This window comes from Rousettus aegyptiacus, unplaced genomic scaffold, assembly GCF_014176215.1.
Source record: "Rousettus aegyptiacus isolate mRouAeg1 unplaced genomic scaffold, mRouAeg1.p scaffold_m13_p_1, whole genome shotgun sequence".
Lineage (NCBI taxonomy): Eukaryota > Metazoa > Chordata > Mammalia > Chiroptera > Pteropodidae > Rousettus > Rousettus aegyptiacus.
In genome coordinates this window covers 48,751,258-48,769,964 of record NW_023416284.1, presented here as the reverse complement: position 1 = coordinate 48,769,964, position 18,707 = coordinate 48,751,258, and the positions used below count along the sequence as shown (strand labels likewise).

At 33.9% G+C, this 18,707-nt stretch overlaps 1 protein-coding gene across 1 annotated transcript in view; it reads left to right on the top strand.

Moving 5' to 3' along the window:
- The window catches only part of NEGR1 (neuronal growth regulator 1), a 755,370-nt gene that overhangs the window by 562,562 nt on the left and 174,101 nt on the right, over positions 1–18,707 (top strand). Inside the window, exon 5 of the mRNA XM_036235247.1 lies at positions 14,313–14,433. Within this exon, the coding sequence (XP_036091140.1) occupies positions 14,313–14,433 (121 nt within the window). The remainder of the gene's footprint in view (positions 1–14,312; positions 14,434–18,707) is intronic.

The window sequence follows — 18,707 nt, the reverse complement described above, 5'->3', positions numbered from 1 at the left end:
ATTGATATCAATATTTGGCCATACAATATAAATGTATTTAAGTATCACTAATGGATTACATGAAAATAATAAACCCATCATTATTGATTCTAACTGATTGAAATCTAACTGTTTTAAATTGAAAAAGCTTGGAGGGTAAATTATAGAAATATCTTAGAATTACAGTACTTTATAGAGATCATTCATTTATTCAACCAACATTTTTAAAGTGTCTACTATGTTTCTCACACTGGACTACTCCCTAGAGAAACACAAAAAATTGTGATATTATTGGCCAGTTTCTAAGTCCTCTAGAGCCCTGAGCTTCTCTAAGGCAAAAACCATTCTAATCTATCCTTGACCAATAGCAATGAGTAACTAAATAAGAGAACATACAATAACTCAGAATAAATCCTGAGTCAGTAGATGACCTATGAACATGGAATATCTCCCAGTTTTCAAATACATCTCATTTGTGGTAGATGCAGAAGTGGGAGTCTTCCTAAATGGGCCACCATCAGCTTTTCCTGAGTGCTCTAATAACACCTTCGTGACATGCTAGCTTTCCACGGTACTTGGTTTGCATAACACTTGCTATCTTTTTGGTTTCCATAGCCTCTCTGTTCCCTATGGTATATCTTCAGGCAGATATTCTTCACATTAGATTACTCTGAAATTCACAATTCATTTCAGACACCCTATTTCCTTAGCAGAAGGTAAAACAAACTTTATGTTTCAAGGTAGACCCATAGAACTCTCTTTGGCTTTGGTATGGAAGAGACTTTCAGCCTGAACGACATTGGAAAATTCTACCTACAAGTAATAGTCTTAATAATTCTTTGGCAATATTAACTTCCATTCTACTCCACATGTAGATGGAATAATATTTCCCAGCTTCATTGATGGCAGACTTGACTGTGCAACTGCTTTGGCTAATGAGTATTACATATCTGACAGAGAGTAGACACATGAGTGAGAAATATATGTTGACTGTCATAAGTCACTAAGATGTGGTAGTTATTTGTTACACAGTATTACTGTGGCAATAGTTGACTAAAACATGCATAAACCCAAAGGTTATCTGAGATTGCTTTCTAAGTCATAATATATTGGTGGGAACCATAGACAAACGCTGCTTGAATTTTTTCTAGACTTTTGCTGCCCAGATATCTAGTATTTTAATGCCAAGTTATATACTGTTACATTTGATATTGTATAATATATGAAAATAAAATGTTAATGTTAACTATTCAGTTTCAGATGCTTTGTTCCAAATAATATCTAATTACTCTAAGGAATATGTTAAATTTAATTATGTGTAAAAATAAATATGTATAATATATTATATAGAATATAGAATAAATATATAAAACATATTTATTATTCATTGTATATTGATAATATAGATATATAGATAGATACATACACATATATATTGTCTATGTAGAAAGGGGCAAAAAACATAAGGTATTATATAGTAAAACATCAAAAACATGAAGGTCATATATTTGCAGACATTGCATTATTCATTTCACAGACACACATACAGGTATTCCTATAGGGAATACCTTCCAATGAGGTAAAAGAGACTTTCCTCAAATAAAGAAGTAAATATATACTCTGTCAGATAGAGATCATTGGTATGGCAAACAATAAGGAAAGTTAAAAAGGAAGGGGTTCTAGAAAAGGAATAGGATTGTTATTTTATATAGAGGGTCAGGGAAGTCTATTTCAGTAAGGTGGAATTAGATCAAGACATAAATACGTCTGAGGAGTAAGTATTTTGGACTGAGGAATTAATTACCAAGTAAAAGGATCTGAAGTAGAAACATTCTTATTATATGTTCCACAAATATCTAGTAGTCCACTGTGGCCAGAGTTTATTGGGCCAGGAGAGAATATGATCAGAGAGAGCGCAGGGAAGTCAATCATTTAACGGTACCTGGACCACTGTAATGAATTTGACTTGCATTCTAAATGAAAGGGGAAGCTAGATACAGCATGGAGGATTTGATTCATTTTAACAGAAGTGGCACGGCTGCTATATTGAGAATGGCCTGTAGAGGGAGCAAAGGCAGTACCAGTGGGGACCAGTGAGGACACTTGAATATTCCAAGCAAGAGATCATATTGGCTTGCACCAGCATGACAGTTATGGGGTGGCAAGGAGTGATAAGGTGCATTTTAAAGGCAGAACCTACAACATTATAGTCTCTTGAGACGGAAATGTTTCCTAATGACATTTATAAACTGGTAATAGCAACTGTTCATTAAATGCACAGATAAGCTTTGCAGGATGAACACAGTAAATACAGAGGAATCTCAATGATTTTGACTTAAGGGGCACTAAATAAGATTGAAATTACAATGAGAGTATCAGCTGAATTTTAGGTGCGTGCGTGTGTGTGCGTGTGTGTGTGTGTGTGTGTGTGTGTGTGTGTGTACGCGCGCGCACCCCATTTCTGAGCAGAAAAGGAAAGAGCCCAAACATTTTCTTTAATAATTTATTCATTTGGTGCTGTTGCTGACGGGATTTATTTGTCAGTCAGACTTTTCCTTTCTTGACAAACCCTTTAGTTGTCAAATTACTTTGGCTGTTAAGCAGAGTTTTCTCATACCATGTTTTATTTAAGAATTTTAGGAAGGATGACATTTTTTCCTTGTAAAACATTCTTAGTCCCAAATAAATCTATACTATCGTTTCTGAAATTACAGTTTTTCTTAACCACCTTTCCTCCTACATCTTTTGATTTCTTTAAGATATGTAGGTAAAATGTCTCTCCTACTTTATGTTTCTTATTCTTTTGCTTAGTTACTACATACTGTGCTTGCTTAAATTTAGCTTTCTCTATAAATAGAAGTGTTCAAAACTGTTTTTTTTTCAAATGCAAAGAAAAATTACCTCTGACTTCTACATCTAGTATTGCTTTCTGCTATGTTGTTTTTCTCCTCATTTAGTCTATAGATAAAGCGTATCTGTTTAATTGTCATGACCTTTGTTGCTTTACTCTTTAAATCATATATAAGTACTATAACATTACAACTTCTATGATGTGGGTTAAGGACCCAGATGATTGCCACCTCAAAATAAATGGAGAGGTAGAAGTGGTTCTGCTTAATGTTCATTTTCTTACTAGGGAATCTGTGCCTATAGTTTTGGAAAATGTCATTCATTTAACACATTTCCTATAGCCTTGCTAGATTTTCTAATATTCTCCTTCAAGCCTGGAGGGTGGTGAGCAAGAAGAAAAGGGTAGTTTACCACTGTATTTCTATAATATAAATTTTATTTTTTCTTTAATTTTACTTTTTTTTTTCTAGCTGCATGAAGGCTTTCTTTTCTCCAAGACTGTGTTTGGAATGTAATTCTTTAGAATATTTTAGCAATATGAATTATTCATTTTTCAGAATTAAATAATTTTAATAACTGAATTTTAATCAACTTTTTAAATGTGCTATTTTAAGATTATTGAAGGCCACAGAAACAAGAAGAAATGATAAACCATTCATTCAACTAAGAAATCAGATCCAGTGATTATTCTGCATAGGGCAGAAATCACACCAGCTCAAGGTTCCCTGGTGCCTTCGAATCCACCAGTAGGTCCTTGGAGAAGTTGGCCTTGAGGCCAGAGGGAAACATGGATCTGGTGAGAAATTAGCCTAAAGAAAGATTCCACCAGTGTTATCTCCATCTATTACCAAGTACATCTTTATTGCTATCATTTTTTCATTGATTATAAAAATATTGAATTTATATATGTCTAATTCATTCACATTCTGAGAGATCAATATTAATTTTTAAGTGTGCCTTGACTTAAAACATATCAATAAACAGAACAGAAGCTTAAACAACTTATCTTGACTGATTAATACAACTAGAAAATTTTCCCCATGAGAAAAAAAATTTCCGACGACATTTTCATTTTATAGGTAATCTAAACTTGAATCGTTATTTTGGGAGGATTCACTAAAAATAACTTTTTTATGTCAGGGAATTTATAATAGCTGTATTATGAAAAAAATACATTCACATGGCTAAGGATTCAGGTTTGTACTGATGGGCAACTTTTGTTACAAGATTGTTCATGTTGAGAATAGAGATGCCTTTGGAGAATCCCAACTACACAATTCTTGCTGAGGTGTCCAGTGTATCCAAATCAATCACATACAGGCTATAATTTCAGCATGACTGACAACAGAGAAGAGATCAAATCATGAGTAAAGTCTAAAGAAAGAAATTTTGGTGAAAAGCTAGGAAAACAGTGAACCATTTAATTCCTATTGATAAAACTGGTGGCCCAATAAATTTCAGACATTTTACAGTAGATGCATCAGTGGACTGAACATTGCTGACTATAACGGGACAGTTACTTCAAGCTGCAATTTCGGTAGTGCTGACCCTTGCCAAAAGCATGATATGAATGAATTCTGCCTAGGCACCAACAAATTCCTCGCTGCATAATTCTTTCTCTCCTTACTGTTCTTTTACCTACCTCTTCATGAGTCAGAGATAACACAACCATCCATCCTTCAACAGCTTCTAGCAGATAGACACTTATAAGCAACACAATATCAGATCCATTCACATCACGACATAAATAACTGATGAAAGCTGAACTATTTTTAACCTTTTTGAAAGAGTTAATTACTATACTAGCATTAAACCATGAATTTAGGAAAAGAATCCCTTATGTTGTAGTTTTTTAAAAAGCACGGAATTTTCTTTGAGGATTTAGGGGACCGGTACAAGAGCTTTCACCAATCAGATTTAATATGCAGTTATATATCTTAGCTCCGAAATGTTTTACAAAATATTTTTCCTTTTACACACCTGTGCAAATATAAGATAATCAGAGATCACAGCTTAATATACGGTCTGTCATACAGGATACTGAATGTTTGATAAAACCATTAAAGTCAAGTTTACATGTGAAATTCCACTTATCATTATCTTTCCTGTGAGAGAGAAAATGATTTCATCATATGCTTAACTGAATCAATACATTGATCTTCTACATACCCTAACACATAATGTACATCCACAATTGAAGGACATCTTTGTATTCCATATACCTTTGATGTTCTATCACATTGTTAAAGCCAAGCTTTTTACTTCTTGGTCAGTAAGAAATAAGACAAGGTCTATCACAAATGTCTTCCAAGAAAATTTTCTTGGGTAACTACACTGAAAAAGCAGGATTTGTATAGAATTCAGGGAGCGTAAAAGTGATATACTAGTCTAGCTTTTAATAAATTTAATGACATGCTTGCAGTACCTAGACAATTCATTTAAAAATCTTATGATTCCATGCTTTTAAAGGGATCATAGCTCTGATACGCTACTCCCTTGTAATAATTCTTGTTTCATAATAGCTAATGTTTATTTCTAACAGTGAAAAACACTGGGGTAAGCACTTCCGTGAACTGTTTTATGTTCCCTATACAGCAATCCTGTGAAGTAGGCATTATTTATTTTACAGGTGAAAAAACTAAGGTTTAGAAGGGTTAAGTAAATTCAGTGAATGTTAGAACCACTTTTGTTTGACTGCAAAGCGAAGCCTTTTTACTACACTATTTTGCCACTGTGTAAATGTTTAAGGTCTTGGGGAGGCTGGAGGTGCATTATAAACTGGATTACTTTCATCCCCTGTGAAAGTAGACCAGAGGTGTAATTCAATATGAAAATCTTTTATGCCATGAAGATTAAAATTCAACTGTATTTCGGCAGTTTGCGTTTAAAAAAATCTGACTAGTAAAAAAATCTGTTTTAAAATTTTTCTCTTAGCAATATCATGGAGTTCTTAATTTTCTTTAAGACTAAATTAGGCCATAATGCGAAGATGGATTTGCTTCATTGAAAGGGTTTATTGACCTTATATATGATCCATTTCTGTGAGATCTATGACAACCTTTGAAAGACTGTCAAATTTGTCAATTATCATCAATCTCATCCATAACAATAGCGTATTAACCTCATCCTATATGATGTGTTCTCTAGTAGGTACTGGAAACCTTAATTTTTTTCCAAAGTCTGTACATTTGACCACGGGTGCCTTAGTGTAGCTTACAAATTCTAGAAGCCATACCAAGGTCAACATGCTTATTTACCACAACATTTTTCTATGTAGCTTCTGTAGGATGACTTTCTGACTTTCTTCTTGATTTATCTCTCTTTACTATTTCTTACTTTTATTTATTGTGGTAATTATTTAACATGACACTTTAGTCATTGTCTATGTCCATCATTTTAAGAGGGACGGATGGTGGTCAAATTCTTTTGCCATCGGAACTCTAAAATTTTATTTTAACTACCTCAGTTCACTAAGGCTGTTGAAGTAATTCTTGGATTCACTCTCTTTTTTTTTTTTTTTTTTTTTTTATAGTGATAAGACTTTGTACAACAAACAAAGCTCCCATGAGGGATGGTGAGAGAGGAAGAAAGTCTTTGTGCCTATTATCATGTAACTAAGAGAACTTGAATCTTGATTAGACTTGTTGAGTGCCAAGTGCTAAGGTTCTGTTGCTTGCACCTGCAGAGCCTGGAGTTTTGGATGAAGAATCTTTAATTATCTTCATCCTGAAATGACTGGCTAAACAATGAAAGGAAATAATCCCACTGAGTAAATGAAAAGGAAAGTCTCCTCTTTTACCAACATCTAATCACACAGGTGTCAGACATCCCTTCTTGACCCTTTCGCTGCTGGCTTTTCCCAACATCTGTTTTTTGCTGTTCCCACATCTGTCTAATAACATTCTTCTGGTCTGATTTTTTCATTGTGCAATTGCTTCAGCTCACAGCCATATGCAATTTCACATAAGGGGACAGTATCCCTAAATTTTAGTAGTGTACATAAATCATCCTATTCCAAAGGATGACATTGTATTTATGAATTTGAAGATCCCAGGTAATCACCTTCTTTGCTACTTTGGTGTAACTAAAAGAATTGTATCTGAGCAAAACAAAAAATTATCTCCGTGGAAAGAAAGACAGTTCTGGAAACACACACACATGTAGATGCGCACATTTACACTCCCAGTTTTTTAAAAATAGCTTATATTGCTGGTCCAGGGCAAAAATTCACAGAGCAATGGAGTGTGATGTAAAAGAAATAGGCTCTGGGAGCAATAATTCAGGTTGTACTATTTGTCTTTTCTAGGAAGGACTCAATTCAATTTCTTAAAACATGGAACATTTGAGTAGAAAATGAGCGCTTTGTACAACTTTGCCAAGCATGCTTATAATTCACTATTATTGCTCCAGTTGGAGAATTAATTAGTCATAACTGTTGTGAGTATATATTTCACGCAAATAAGTAACCATATCTTTATGATGCAAAGAATTGAGGCCTTCTTTTCATGTAAAATTCATAAGTACATTATAGCTCATGAGCCTGTTGGGCCAGTGATAATTACTGACCTGAAATATCATGGAGCACGTAGCATAGCATGTGGAATGGACCTTAGACATCTACTGTGCAATTATCCACTGTACCCAGACAATGTTCCCAAAACTGTAGGCCTACAAGAACTCAAATACAAAAACTTCTACAATTCTATGGTCTCATAAATTTAAACAAAGCTTCATATGGTAAGAAATCCATAGGGCATATGCAGGCATCACAGTTTCTGAGATGTACTGTAGAAAAGAAACTTGCTGAATGTAATAAAACATTTCTGAGCCCACAGAACTCTTTTATTTATGCAAAGCAATACAGTTCAGAATGGTATAAACTTGGAAATTTCACTAGAAATGTTCTGTCACTGCTAGTCACTTAAAAATGAGTTGACTCAGGTCCAATGTGACCAATGATGTATTTAATTAAATTTTCTCTCACTTTCTGCCTTTTCTATAGATTGGCCAATGACTTTTTCATCATTCTAAAGATTACTACAATAACCTTCTAGCTAGCTGTTCTGCCTATTTCCTCACCTGTTTTTCTGCAGACCATGTTCCACACAGCAGCTAAAGAATCTTTGTAAACTGTTAATCAAACCATGGTGCTCTTCTACTACAAATCTCAAAAACCTCATCTCCTTAGAATACAGTTCAAAGGCTTTTACCAAGGACAACCAGACATCATAGAATCTGAACCTCAGCTACCCCCAACCCCCAATCTTCTCTTCTAGATTTTTCTTCTCTCTTATCTACTTAAGCCAAGATGACCATATCGTTCTTCCTTAATTCTGTTAAGCATGTTTCCACCTCGAGCATGCTCCCAACTCAGGACATTTGACTTTTCTGTTTCCTCTTATTTTGATAATTTCCTACAGATAACCAATTACGTGACTCCTTTTCTCACATTATTAAATTCTCTGTTAATTTTTACCTTATCAGGAAAGGGTTTTCTTTTACCCTGCTCAGTTTCTATCTCAGTTCATATTAATCTCTTACTATTTATTTAAATTAAAAAAAATATTTTTATATACTATTTGTACATGCACAATGTCTCTCTCTCTCTCTCTCTCTCTCTCTCTCTCTCTCTCTCTCTCTCTCACACACACACACACACACCTCAATATTAACCCTTTGAAGCAGGAATATAATTTTTTTCATTAATGTGGTCCTTGATAAAAATATTTGTGGAGTTATTGAAGGAATTAAGAATAAATAAATGGATTAATCCTCTTGCTCTTGAATAATCATTTTCAAAAGAGGCAGAACAATACGATATAAGGGTTTATTCATGTTCCTCAGACAAGTCAATAAAGACTTCAAGTTCAAGTTTAGAATTTTAGCCTCAAAATGAAACCTATATAAGACTTCCCTTTCTCTATTAATTACTCACAGCTCATAACTTTTTAATTCTGTAATGCAAAAAATACTCTTAGGACTTTTTGTTATGCTCAGTTTTAATTCTTGATTGGTTTTTCATCTATGCTTCCATATGACATTTTAGATAGCTTTCCATTTTAAGCGTCCATCATAGCAACCTATGAACCCTTGGACAACAGGATCATGTCCCCTTCATTGTGAGGTAAAGTACCTAGCTCTAACCCATATGCACAGTGTACTACATAAAAGCCTTTTAATGATGAATTAGATTTTTATTTCAGTTCATTATGCCTAGTTTTTCAGGCAGTTTCTGGATTTCATGGTTTTGATTGTTATGAGTTGTGGCCTCCTTGACAAATAAGAGAGTAATCAAACTAACCAGGTTATCAATAGAAACTCATGATGGATCTCCTGTTGCATATGGATATTTCATTTTCAATAATAGTTGGATATCATAAAAGATTATGATATCTCTTAGTGTGACAGGGAGATAAAAGACTATGCAAACAAGAATGAAAGTATAATCTTATCTATACCTAAAACAGTGTCATAATTGACAAATAAATAAGTTTTTATTTGGACATGTCTTTTGTATATTTTATTTTATAGGAAAATGTGAATCTTTGCTTAACAAATAAAGTTGATATTTATTAAATAACTATATGGTATGAATGTATGTATGTAAATATATATGCAGTATATATTTATATATAGATATATAAAGTATGAGTATGTATTTTATCTCATAACATTTTCTTATTGAAACTTTTTAGGTAAACATTTTTCATTATTTTTAATCATTATTAGCAAGCATTTTAATCAATAAAAATATTTCTTTAAACTTTTTTTCAGAACTATAAGTGGAACCTTTACTATTAAAAATAAATATACCACAGATATATAGAGGTGGTATAATTTCAAAGTGAAGTATCACCATTAACAGAAAATAGTGAATTTGCAAGTGTATTTTTAAAAGGAAAGGCAATGTTCTATTGTGTTTACAGTTTTTATATTCACCATATATTAAAAACTATTAAACTCTGTAGTTTTTATTGCTTTCTAAAGAAATATAAAATATATCCAAAGTACACATTTGTTCATCATTTGTCTGAATGAATTCATATTTCCATAGTCAAGGTTCCTACTGTATTAAACTTTTTCCAATAGTGTTATTTAAAATATGAACTATGTTAAAAAGATTGATAGAAAAGAAATTATTTATGAAAAGGGACATGCATATAAAACTTCTATAAGGTCACATAGGAGAAAACCTAGATAACCTTGATATTGGTAATGATTTTTTAGATACATCAAAAGGCATGATCCATAGAAGAAATAATTGATAAGCTGGGATTCATTAAAATGAGAAATTTGGCTCTGTGTTAACACACTATCAAGAGAATGAAAAACAAGCCACAGGCTGGGAGAAATATTTGCAAAAGATACAATTGATAAAGAACTGTTATCCAAAATATACAAAGAACTCTTAAAACCCAACAATAAGAACATAAACAACCCAATTAAAAAGTAGACCAAAGACCTTAACAGATATCTTACCAAAGAAGGTACACTGATGGCAAATAAGCATATAAGATGATGCTTCACATCATATATCATCAGTGAAATACCATTAAAACAATGAGATACCATTCTATACCTATTAGGATGACTAAAATTTGGAATCCTGATAACTTCAAATGATGGGGAGAATGTGGAACAACAGGAACTCTCACATATGAATGGTGGGGATGCATAATCGTACAATCACTTAGGAAGACAATTTGTCAGTTTCTTACAAAACTAAACATACTCTTAGCATATAATCCAGCAATTACATTTCTTGGTATTTATCCAAAGGACTTGAAAACTTATGTCTACATGAAAATCTTCACACGGATGTTTAGGCAGTTTTATTTATAATTGCCAACACTTGGAAGTGACCAAAAAGTTATTTAGTAGGGGAATGGATAAATAAACTGTGGTACATCCAAACAATGAAATATTATTAAGTGCTAAAACAAAATGAACTATCAAGCCACGAAAAGACATGGAGGAACCTTAAATGTTTATTACTAAGTAAAAGAAGTTAATCTAAAAGGCTATATGATTTTACCTATATAACATCCTGGAAAAGGCAAAACTATGAGACAATAAAAAGATCAATGGTTGCCAGCAGTGGAGAAGTAGGTGGTAGACATGGCTAGGTAGAATACAGAGGAATTGTAGGGCAGTAAAATATTTTGTATGATATTATAATGAAGGATACTTGTCCTTACGCTTTTGTTCAAATTCAAAAAGAATGTACAACACCAAGAGTAAACCCTAATGTAAACTATGGACCTTAAGTTATAATAATGTGTCAATGTAGGTTTATCAGTATTTACAAATGAACCACTCTGTTAGAAGATGTGAATAATGGAGAGGCTATGCATGTGTTGGGGCACAGAATATGTGGAAAACACTGTACTTCTGCTCAGTTTTGTGTAAACTTAAAACTTCTATTAAAAATTTTATTTAAAAAATTACAACTCCAAATGTGTCCCTCAGAACTCTTCTACTTAACTCCCAGTTAAGCCAAATGAAATCATCCTGGATCACTGTCTTTATTTTACATCTGTCAAGACTGGCTCCAACTTTACATCAGACTCCAAAGTCAATCACTTTCCACTACATCCAGTGCTACCGCCCTAGTCAAAGCTGCCAATATCTCTTGCCTGACTCACTGCAATAGCATTCTACTAGTCCTATGGTCTTTTCTCAACATGATAGCCAGTGATACCTTTAAAACAAAAGTCAGATTATATCCCTCCTCTGTAGAGGTTCACCATTTCACTGAGAGTAAAAGCTAAGTCTTTAAAATTACCCTCAAGGTCCTACCTGATTTTCTTCATTTGGCCCCATGTATAAGTCAGGGTTTTCCAGAGAAATGGGACCAATAATGTATGAGTATGTGTCTCTGTATACATTTGACCATCGATCGATGTTGGGGTTAGGTGTGCTGACCTCCGACATAGTTGAAAATCCACATTCGACTTTTCACTTTCTAAAAACTTAACTACTAATAGCCTACTGTTGACCAAAAGCCTTACTGATGATGTAAATAGTCGATGAACACATATTTTGTATGTTATATGTATTATATGCTATATTCTTATAGCAAAGTAAGCTAGAGAAAAGAAAATGTTACTAAGAAAATCATAAAGAAGAGGAAATAAATTTACAGTCTTGTACTATATTCATTGATATAGTTTAATGGACATTTTAAATGGATGTTTACATCATCCATGTACAAGATAAACCTGCTGTCAGTACCTACATCAATATTGTCTTACATGACACAATACTGTAGATGTTTTACACATTATTAACACTAGATAAAAAAAATGAAAAGATAATGTGAAAAAGAAATTCATGTTTATTTACAGGTATAATGATTTATGCCTTGATACTGAGGAACCAGCATTAGGATTACTTTATGGTAGCCTAGTATAATTGATATGATTGCTTCACAGTAGCAAGGACATCTCTAAAACTTTTCCAATATATTCATTGAAAAAAAACCAGCATATAAGTGGATCCACACAATTCAAACCTATGCTCATCAAGGGTCAACTGTATATACACAAACATATATATATACAGACACACACACACACACACACATATACACACACACACATATCTATATATACACATATATGTATATATACATACATATTATATATGTGCATATAGATATAGGCATAGATTAGATATAGATATAGTTATGGATAAAGAGATTATGTATGAGGAATTGACTCATGTGACTATGCAGGCTGAGAAGTCCCACGATCTACAGTCTGTAAGGTGTAGACCAGGAAAGCCAGTGGTATAGTTCAGTCCCACTCTGAAGGCCTGAGAACCAGAGGAGCCAATGGTATAATTCTCATTCCTAGGGAAGAGAAAGACTGATGTCTTAGCTCTAGCAGTCAGGCAGCAAAGGGGTAAATTCTTCTGCCTTTTGTTCTATTCAGGCCTTTAATGGGTTATATGATGGGCACCCACTTTGGAGAGGGCAATATGCTTCACTGAGTTCACTGATTCAAATGCTAACGTTTTATGGATACACCAATAAATAATATTTAGAAAATATCTGGATGCTATATGACCCAGTCAAGTTGACACAAAATTAAATATCACACTCCATCTCCTACTAGTTTCTCGCTTTCTCTCTGCTTCAGCTACACTGATCATCTTGGTAGTTCTCAAACAAATCAGACTTGCTTCAGTTTTAGGTCTTTATGGAAGCTGTTCCCTCTTCCTAGAAAACTTTCTCCAATATCCATATAGCAAACTCACTCATTTATAAGTTTTTGCTTCTATCTCACCTTCTCAATAAGCCCTAATCAAATTACTCTACATAAAATTGAAATCCATTCTTTGTTCTGATTTCTTTTACCTTGCTTTAAATCATATTTCTTGTCATTTTCTAACATTTTATTTAAATTACTTATTTATAACATTTACCACTTATAGTCTGTTTTCCCACCCCTCTACCCCATCTAGAATATAAGCTTTATCATGTCAAGGAGTTGAACTGCTTTGCGCATTGAGAAATACCTGACATGTATTGATGGCTCATTAATTATTTGATAAATAAATAAATGGCTGTTCTACAAAGAAGCTTTTTAAACATTTTGTGCCAAGAATTGTGCTCTAATCTTTAAATATGCAAACCGAATCAGATATTTCCTCTGCCTCAGATAGACAACAAGAAAGCCTGGGATACTCATAAATAATTACAATGCAAAATAAAAAATGTTGGTATGAGAGATTTAGAAAACTACTCAGAGAAGAGAAAGCTTTTTTTAGCCAGAGCAACAGGGAAGAGTTTAGAGATGGTGTCACCTAAATTAACTCCTGAATCTGTGGAAATGGGGAAGAATAGCATTCCAGGTAGAAGAAACCACAATTGAAAAAGTGACTAAAGAGCTATAGCATGGGAGTACACAAGAAAAAAAACACAGAATATTGAAAGAGCTTAAGCTTTAAGTTAACATGTCTGACTTCAAATCCAAATTCTACAACTAAGCAGCTGTGTGACCTTAGATGAATTACTTAACCTCTCTGAGCTTTGGTTTTCACATTTATAAAATTGAGGTAATGCCATCTAGCATAGAGTATTGCTATGAGGATATCATGAACATAAAGCACCTAGCCTAGTGATTCCCAATGGTCACTCAATAAATGAGAGCTATTTTTGTAGTATAGCTTGACTGGAGGACAAATGAAGTATTTCCCTCACCAATGCCATTTTTCCAATAGGAAGCAAGACCAAAATATATTGCATTTACTCTACACTCCCTGGGAACATTCATCTATTGTCCAACTTGAAAAATGAAGCTAAAAGTGACTAGTCTAGTATTAGAAGCATAAAACACTGAAAATGTGATGCATTGGCCTATCAGGTATAACATTGCTTTGAATATAGAAGGAATAGGAATATATGGATGTGTGTGTTATATTTCTGTGAAGATTATTTTTACTTACCCACCAGTTTTTTTTGTTTGTTTCTTTTTCAGTTGCTCCTACTATTCAGGAAATTAAATCTGGTACCGTGGCCCCTGGGCGCAGTGGATTGATAAGATGTGAAGGTGCAGGTGTGCCGCCTCCAGCCTTTGAATGGTACAAAGGAGAAAAGAAGTAAGAACTTTGTGATTGTTACTGTGTTTCAAGCACTTTGAGCTAATGTGTTTGTGTTTCAGATACTTACTTTAAGCAATTTCTTTAACTGGCTTGCATGATTCTCAACAGTATTCTCGCAGGCAGGCAAACGGTAGGCACCCACATGGGAAGGGAGAGTAGCTAATAGCATCCAGAAGAAATGTCCACTTTGGTTTATACCATCTCAGAAATGCCTGCAGAGCCCTCGTAGCTGATGTGTTTTACTCCTTCTCCTCCCCTCTGAACCAGCACACCATTGTTCTTGCTGGCAACCATGTATAATAACCAAGTAAATCCACTCTTCAAGGACTTACACAGCCTCCATGAGAGCACTCCAAAAGCAATCGGAACTGCTGTGTCTGCCTGGCTTCCTTGGTAAACCTCAACCCTTTCACCTGTCTCACTCTCTTACAAAATATTCTAACTTTTTTTTCCAAAAGGCACTGTATTTCAGATATTCTGTCACTGAAGGGGCTGTAGAGGAGATAAAATCCATGGTTAAAGGACTAAGCAATGTGTTTTTAAGGCTATACTACAGCTCTATAAGAGTGTGCCCTTGAGAAGCCTCAGAAAGCCTTGGCAAGAGCTGTTGAATGAGAGAAGTCAGGAATCTGCTACTTTCTCTTTATTTTCATTTCATAGGCTCATTCAAACCTCTTTAGCTGGTCTTATCAGTTGTCACAGAAACATGGGATCCCTGTGGATTAACTGGAAAGTATAATGCAGAGGGAGGGGTATTTTCTATACTATATAAATATATATATATATATCAAATATATATTTATAACAAATATATATATATATTTACTTCAAAACTAGGGAAGGAGATATTCAAGAAAATGTTAGGTTGAATCATATGAAATGGCCATTTTCAGTCAAAAGTGCTAATATTGGAAATTTCATACTGTTCAACATATACATATGGGGTTTACTTCTGTCACGGCTTATATCTAATTACAGCTAAAAATCTTAACAGAAAACTAGTGAAATTACATAAGAACTGGTGACGTGGATGTAACATAAGTAGGTACTTTGTTTCTAAAACTGTAATCAAAAGAGGATTTGTGGAAAATACTTTTCTTCTTCAATATCGGCCTTAACAAGCATATCCCTAAAACTACCTCATTTGTCCTAAAGAACTGACTATGGTTTTACCTAAAATTTTTTGGAACTATTTTATATGCAATCTCTTCTATAATTTGAGATATCCAATTTTTAATTCTTTTTACTAATTAATGTTTTTGCTGATACTAAATCTACCTCCTTGTGGTTTCATGGAAGCCCCCATATTTTTATGTATTTAGAATAAGATAAATCTCTCTGGAGTCATCCTTGTCACACTGTACGTTTGTATATCTGCCAAAATAACCTTTTTCATATTCTGATTATCCAAGTTGAGATGTTTTTCAATTTGTGATTATCTTTATGGACAATTATCTGGAAGAGTGGGTCTCAATCCTTTGAAAGTTATTGTCAGCATTATGGCCAATAGAAGTGTCACCCCAATGGCAGGGAGGAAGGGGCGGGATAACGATTGCAAGAAGTGTAGTTAGCATTTTTCCTTGGTTCATCCTCATTGATGCAATGAAGAATCACAGGTCAGTGAGATTTAGAAAAGATTTATTAAAAGTATATTTTAGAAAGACAAAGAATGTCCCAAGGAGGCACGTGGTTTTAGTAAATAGCTGTAACAGAACACTGTAACTATAATAATCAACAACGAAAAAAGGCAAAAGGCCCCAGAAGTGGGAATGTCTGCATTATGTTTAGGTCATGGTGAGTGGTTCCAAAGGCATTCCTAGGTGATTGGTAAGTGAGGTCATTTTTATTGACATTTGGCTGCTATATAACTCTCTGCTTAGTGCACATGAGCATACCCAGAATTCTGCTACTATTGGAGTGTTCTTTGGGCAGTCTCTGGGTTGTGCTCCTATTTCTTTGTTCCCCGGTCACTCATGTCTGACTACCTAACATTATGAAACCCTTTACTTAAATGCAGTCTTATTTGGAAGCCCCAAAAGTAATATCTACGAAAGTAACACTTCTCTGGTAGATATGCGGTAAAGAGAGCCACAATTCTACCTGTTCAGAATCTACCCTTCCATAGGACATTCTTGAAGCACCTGTCCCCAAATCCCTGGTTCTCTACCAAAAAAAATAAAATAAAAATAAAAAAAACAAGAGTTTACATGATGATTTAAACTATTTTATGTATCTTTTAAAGTCACTTTTGAGTCTGTGCCATTCCCTTCTTAAGAGCTAACAAACAATTATTTCCAGTAGTACAAGTGAGAACTCATTTGTTAAAGTCCATTTTACTTTTAATATTTTGTGAAGCAATGTCCTAATCTTTTTTGCTCTATCTTGTTCTCTTTTTCTTTCCTAAATACAGCAACCATTGTCAATAAAAGCTACAATAATACTTAGTCGACTTTCTTGGCATAGAGCAGATATAGCAAAAGGCCAATTGGTGCTCATAGTCTTAACTTCAGTGATTTTTTTTTTCTACTGAGGAGATGAACTATTGCTTTTATTGGAATTTCAAAGAAGTTTGAAACCACACCAAAAAAGGTAGATTGATTCTCCCTAATCAATGTCTCTCTTCCGACACACTTACACACCTAGAGAAAATCTAGATGTGAAAGTCAAATGTCTTTGTAGAAGGAAAACATAATTATATTACAGAGAAAGGTATACATTTATCATTTGCTAGGATTATGTTTGGGGAAGTATTCAAATTATCATACACCATTGGAATATACAAATTCTTCTCAAAATTATAGTAAAACAAAGTTGAGTATATGCAGAGAATAAGAGAGAGATGGATTCTGGTTGTTGAGTTTTTTTTACACTCAGTAAGTAGATCTACCATACTAGTTTCAGGGCCCAGGGCATTCAAATATTTACTTCATCAAAATGAAAAATTAACAAAAGCACCTTCTATTTGATGAGTAGTGTTCTCAATTGTTAAATAAACATTAACACAGTTTATTTTTATAATTAACCTCTAAAATTGATGCAGGACCAAGTGATCCCCCCGAGTGAGGACTCAAGTCCTACGCCTGCCAAAAGATGGTCCTTGACTCTACATAGGAAAGAATTCAAGAGCAAACCAGAGTTAAAGATAGAGGAACATTTATTAGAGAAAGAAGAACATTTCATAGACCTAGACATAGTCTCATCTCTAAGTCAGAGAATGAGACTAAGTGTTTGAGAAATTGGGTTTATATCTGTTTCTTAGTTTCTATGAAAAATTACTGATTATAAGAAGTAAATAATGGAACAAATGGTTGGAGTTATTTTTAACTTGTTCAAGGTACAGCTTAAAGTCATTGTTTTCCTTTCATGGTATGAGTATACGGTGTTAAAGGTATGGGTAAATAGTTGTTAGTAATCTCAGTAGAAATCTTCTTTTATTCTTTAGATTCCTTGCAGTCTGGCTGATCGGCCAGGTTCTGAGTCTAACAGCATATAGCAGGCTCCGAATTCCACTTGATTTAGTCAATCTCTGTAGTTCTCATGCCTCTTTCCTATATTAAAATAAATACTATTATTTTTCTCACCATGCTTGGGGAAAATCAAAACACAGAGTGTTTTCAATGATTTGCACAAGTCCATGCAGTTAGTGTCAGAGCTTAGATTTGAATGCAAGAAGTCTTGCAAATCTTCATGCAGAGTCCATGGATTTATCTCCATACAATGGTAAATCCATCATATTAGGTCATGGCCCCTAGGAATCTATCAAAAGACATTTGAAATGGCAGTTAAATGCCAAGGATAAAGGCATTGCAGGTCAATTATGAATTAGCAAATTAAAGACCACACATAAAAACACTCATATAATTTCCCAATTCATTTAGTCAAAGACACAAAAATAGTGGAATCAAGATAGACACAAAGAGAAGAAACAGATAAAGCATGTTTCCAAGTTGTTTTCTTGACCTCAAGGTGTCCAACCAGAGCATGAAGCTGTCAGAGACCCTGTCAAAGTAGAGCATTTTTTGTAAGATCTAGAGTTTTATTGCCTAGAGATCCTTTGTACTTGGGGCATACAAAAAATATTTAAAAGTAACTTATAGTCTTTCTTCACTTCTACTTAAAGGAATGTTTATAAAAATTCATTTCTTTTAAATCAAGATCTTCAAAGCCCAATCTTTATTACAATAAATTCTAAACAAATACATAAAAAATAAATTAAAAAACAAGGACAGTACCCAAACATTCCTAGTCTATCTCTACATGCAGTTCTTCTG